Source organism: Anneissia japonica, unplaced genomic scaffold (assembly GCF_011630105.1).
Source record: "Anneissia japonica isolate Jap-2015-1 unplaced genomic scaffold, ASM1163010v1 scaffold1511_len2985839_cov193, whole genome shotgun sequence".
Lineage (NCBI taxonomy): Eukaryota > Metazoa > Echinodermata > Crinoidea > Comatulida > Comatulidae > Anneissia > Anneissia japonica.
The window spans coordinates 2,746,074-2,751,140 of record NW_022685291.1 but is presented as its reverse complement, the minus strand read 5'-3'; the positions used below and the strand labels follow the sequence as shown (position 1 = coordinate 2,751,140).

At 33.7% G+C, this 5,067-nt stretch overlaps 1 protein-coding gene across 1 annotated transcript in view; it reads left to right on the top strand.

Annotated features, from left to right (window-relative positions):
* Positions 1 to 4,669, top strand: part of LOC117110813 (ubiquitin-like modifier-activating enzyme 1) — a gene marked incomplete in the record, with an annotated part of 39,837 nt that extends 35,168 nt beyond the window's left edge. Inside the window, 2 exon segments of the mRNA XM_033253640.1 lie at positions 2,355 to 2,557; positions 3,077 to 4,669. Coding sequence (XP_033109531.1) covers positions 2,355 to 2,557; positions 3,077 to 3,212 — 339 coding nt within the window.
* Positions 4,670 to 5,067: the final 398 nt, after the last annotated feature.

Below are 5,067 nucleotides of genomic sequence, written 5' to 3'. Positions count from 1 at the left end.
GTTACTAATAATCTCATATCACCTTATTTTGAGACCAAGCTCAGTTTCCCCTCCCCTAAATTAGTTTCTCCTCCCATTTAGTTCCCCCCCTTCCAATTTGATATTAGTCCCAACTCCCATTTGAAAACTGTAACATACATCACTGATGTGGAACCTAATTTCATTATTGATCCTGTAGGAAATGCACATGGATTATGTATGTGCTGCTGCCAACCTCAAGGCAGAAGTATATGGAATTAAAGGAAGCAGGGACCGAGCATTCATCCGGAGTATTATGGAAACCATAACCATTCCTGCATTCACTCCTAAGTCTGGTAACCACAATTTGTTTTGTACTATAGAAGCCTTCAGAGATTGTTGTAAAGTGCTCAATAGAAAAGAAGAATCAAAATGAACAAATAAGGAGATGCCAATGTCAATTACGGATTAAGTCATCTTTTTGGATTATCCTGGTCTCAATTCTGGATTTGTCTTTTTTTTTTGTACATTTATTTGTGGATGTGTTACCAAATCTTCATAAATATCTTAATAAACTGTTGTATAATTTTGTCTGCAACCACATGGACAACTGTCTGTGTCCAAGTAAATTCTATATTGGCTAGTCCTGTGTAATGAAAGATCACCTCTCTTGCCCTAATAGAACATTCTAAAGTTATTGACATCAAACAAAATTCAAGCATGCCATATTTATTTAAATATATTATCTTTTAATATTAGGATATCAAATATTGTACTTTGACAACAATTGTGATTATATTTTGGAGTGTTTGGTTGTAAATTGGCATCCATGTGTTTTCTGTTAATATTATATACTATAACTTGTATCTAATCATTCCGTTACCTCAGGTGTTAAAATTGATGTAACTGACGCTGAAGCTCAGATGTCTGCCCAAGCCTCCGTAGAAGAAGATACGCTAGAGTCAGTCATGAAAAATTTACCACAACCTAGTTCCTTTCAGAACTTCAAAGTCAAACCACTAGACTTTGAAAAGGTTAGCTGTGCTTTTATATATTGCAACATTACAAATGTGACTGAAGGAACATTAGGTTTACCTGTTCCTACTAACAGGTATTCATCAACACATCTTCATTGTTACTCTGGATGCCGCATATAGCGAATTTAATATTATGAAGTCGTGGTGGTTATAAATGCACAGATTTCCACTTTCTAACTCTTATAGATTATAGAGCTCAATAGTCATAAATAATTCGCACTTCACTTCTGAGAGAGCTAAGTAGAAAGTCTAAATAATCATACATGATCAGCTTTACTTCTCCAAGTCTCATAAAGATACTTGATTTCAAACCCTTGATGGTAGTCACGATCAACTCTTAACCTGTCAGCCTCATAGATAGACTTGGTTTGAAAGCCTCAAAGATTCAACTCCCAAACCTTTTGAGACTTTGTTACAAAGCATTGATGATTACAAAATTCATCTGCCCAACCTCCAAGCCTCGTAAAAAGACTTCATTACAAAGCCTTGTTGATTACAAAAATCATCTCTTAACCTCACAGCCTCATCGAGAGACCTGGTCACAAGCCACATTGATGATTACAAAAGTCACCTTTTAACCTCTAATAAACCTTATAAACATTGAGAGAAATATACAGTCAACTTTGCTAGATATCCCAAAGTCGCTGCATAAGATGTTACGTACTTTTTAATAAGTTCATGTTTTTTTTTTTCCCTCTAGGATGATGATACTAACTTCCACATGGATTTCATCGTGGCCTCTTCAAATCTAAGAGCAGAGAATTATGAAATTCCACCAGCAGATAGACATAAGGTAAACACAAGTCTGCATAAAAAATACTACTGCTAATACTACTACTACTTTTACTATAATAATATTGATATGAAAAAGATTATTACAATGAAATATGACTATATAAAATGACGAAATAAAATAATACATTGAAAATAATTAGAAATAATTAAAAATAATTTTCAAAATAAATTACTACTGAGCAGTTGTGCTACAACTGATTATTTTTTTTTTTTACAACTATCCCTAAAAATGATCTCTTCCTTTACAACAGAGCAAGCTAATTGCAGGCAAGATTATTCCTGCTATTGCAACGACTACTGCGATGGTTGTAGGCCTGGTGTGCCTTGAGCTCTACAAGATGGCTAATGGTAACAAGAAGCTGGAGAGCTACAAAAATGGCTTTGCCAACCTAGCCCTCCCATTCTTTGCATTCTCAGAACCAATTTCAGCACCAAAACAAGAAACTGAATTAAATTTTTTTAATTGTCTAATTTTGGAAATTTTTTTTAATATCATGTAAGAAAACTTATTTTTCGGCATAAAATATTATTGATTTTTTTCAACTTTTTTATTTCCAACACCAGTATTATGACAAACCCTTTACACTCTGGGACCGTTTTGAGATTGATGGCAGAAAGGCAGGAGGGAGCGAGATGACCTTAAAGGACCTCCTAGATTACTTTCAAAATGAAGAGAAACTTGAAATTACTATGTTATCACAAGGAGTCTGTATGATCTACTCCTTTTTTATGTCTCCGGCTAAACAGAAGGAGCGTCTTGCTATGAAGTGAGTATAGACCTGATATCAATATTCTTAGTTCAGGCTATTTCTAATTAATTATTCAAAATCATTATTATATTCAATATTTTAAGTTTTATCATTAGGTAATAATTTAATAATTAATAATTGTAGTTTTATATAGTGCCATATCCATCCAGAACTCGATCAATGACTTTCTTCGCCCCTAAGGGTCCCTTTGTGTCTGTACTACCCAGCAACTCTTGTCGTCCACCATGGGGGCTGTCTGTTCCAGTACACTGGGGTACCCCCTACTCGTCTCGAAGGATGTACTGGGTTCTTTATAGTTCTATGGTTTATAATTCTTATCCGAGAAGACTCCTTCGACCATCATGGCGATTGTGCCATTTTTATTCTGTCCAGTTTGAACCCTGACTAGAGGACCATGACCATAAAGGCTGCACTAATTGCATGCAAAAAATAGTTGTATAGAAAAATAAAAACTATAAGAGCTATTTGTCCTCATCGCCATAGCAATAATAATTGGTTTTGTCTCAATACTTTTAGAATATCAGAAGTCGTGGCGAAAGTATCAAAAAAGAAAATCCCGAAACATGTACGACATCTAGTCTTGGAACTTTGTTGCAATGACAAGGACGGAGAAGACGTCGAGGTGCCATATGTACGCTACACTTTCCGTTAAACATCGTTCTGCATCCTTAAGGAAGTGCCCACCTTTGGTCAAACGAAATGTAAATGAGAAATAGAACCATTCTTGAGAATGTAAAAAATCATCACGAAAACTGAAATGGCTTCAAAATCATGTTTGTTTTAAGCCCCTGAAAGAAGTTTCCCTTAAGAGAATGAAAACAACTAATTGGAGAATAATAGTTTAGTCCAAATTTGTGCTGCTTATGGTGTTGCAAGGTAAAGAAGTGTATAGATGATGTCATACTTGTGTGCTTTGTTTAATATGCTAATGAGCAGTACATACCCAGTCCATCCTTTGTATTTATTTTGGCATTAATGTCAATATTTTTTTCTATATGTGACATGAGAAACAAAATTCTCGAAAAATGTCCTTGTAATACTTGACTGAACAAATGATGGTTTTGTAGTTAATTTTAAGTCACTGATGTTAACTGTTGACCAGGTTAGATTAATTATTGACCAGGTTAGATTAATTATTGACCTGTTTGGGTTAACTATTGACATGTTTAGGTTAACTATTGACCTGGTGTCAGTCTGAAAATATTGTCTGGTGTACTAATAATAACATGTATTCACAATACATATATACGGCCTTCATATTGTAGTTCTACAATTGGCTAAGCAGACAACAAAACCAAAAGCTATTATTGGCCAATGCTTTACATTGATCATGGTCAAAGGTCATTTATACTAGTCTTGTATTTGAGATGTTCGTGTAGAGACTTATTAATGTTAAAAATAAAGCAACTAATGTTATTTGTAAACAAAAAATCCACCCAGCCAAAATTATCTCTTATAATGTGTCATTTCTTTTGTATTAGTATAACTTACCACACACATAAAATGGGTGTAGTTGTCATTGAGATCCGGCACAAATTTTCTACTATTGTATTAAAAACACTATAGTTAGTTATGCAGGACAGTTGTTCAGTACAGAAGAGATACAGAGTCAGTCACTAAAGCTTCATATGTTTTTCCTACTGATGTTGCAAAATATAAACATTGTGTTGCTACAGATGAATTCAGGATTATACTTGAGGGATAAAATAGCATGTATAGGCTGCCAGCATGAGATAGATAAATGCACTGTGTAACAGTGTTTTAGACAATGTGGCTTAGTACAATGTGATAACATATTCAGTGATCTTGTGACAATGTCGTACCATTCATGGATGTCCTAGCGAATCAAATTATGGCTTTGTATTATGTCATATCATTCATTCATGGATGTCCTAGCAAATCACATTGTGACATTGTATGATGTCACACCCATTCATGGATGTCCTAGCAAATCACATTGTGACAATATATGATGTCATACCACTCATGGATGTCCTAACGAATCACATTGTGGCATTACGTGATGTTGTACCATCAATGGGCATATTAGCCAATTATATTCATTGTCTTAATGTCTGCTTTGTCCTGTATTAAAATTCTAGTGTTGAATTAGTGTTTTATTGTTTTATTGTTCTGGATTACTGCATAATGTACAGTATACATTACATAAAGACAAGTTGGTAACAACGTTCCTGTAAACGATGGAATTCGATGTTGAATATATGAAACATGTAGGCTGCCAGCACCTTGACCTGATGATTAGTGCCAACAAATTTTTACAAAAATGTGATGCAACAATGACAAAATGATAATTTATTTTATTTTATTTTTTTTTGCAGTTTATATTAAATTTCAGCCGCTTCAAATTCCTTTCCTATACTTCTTCCTATAATTCTTCCATATTTTCGTAAAATTTTATTTATTTTACTTAATACATACTTAGGCATAATGTAAATATAAATAAATATATATATACACAGTATATATATATATATATATATATATAT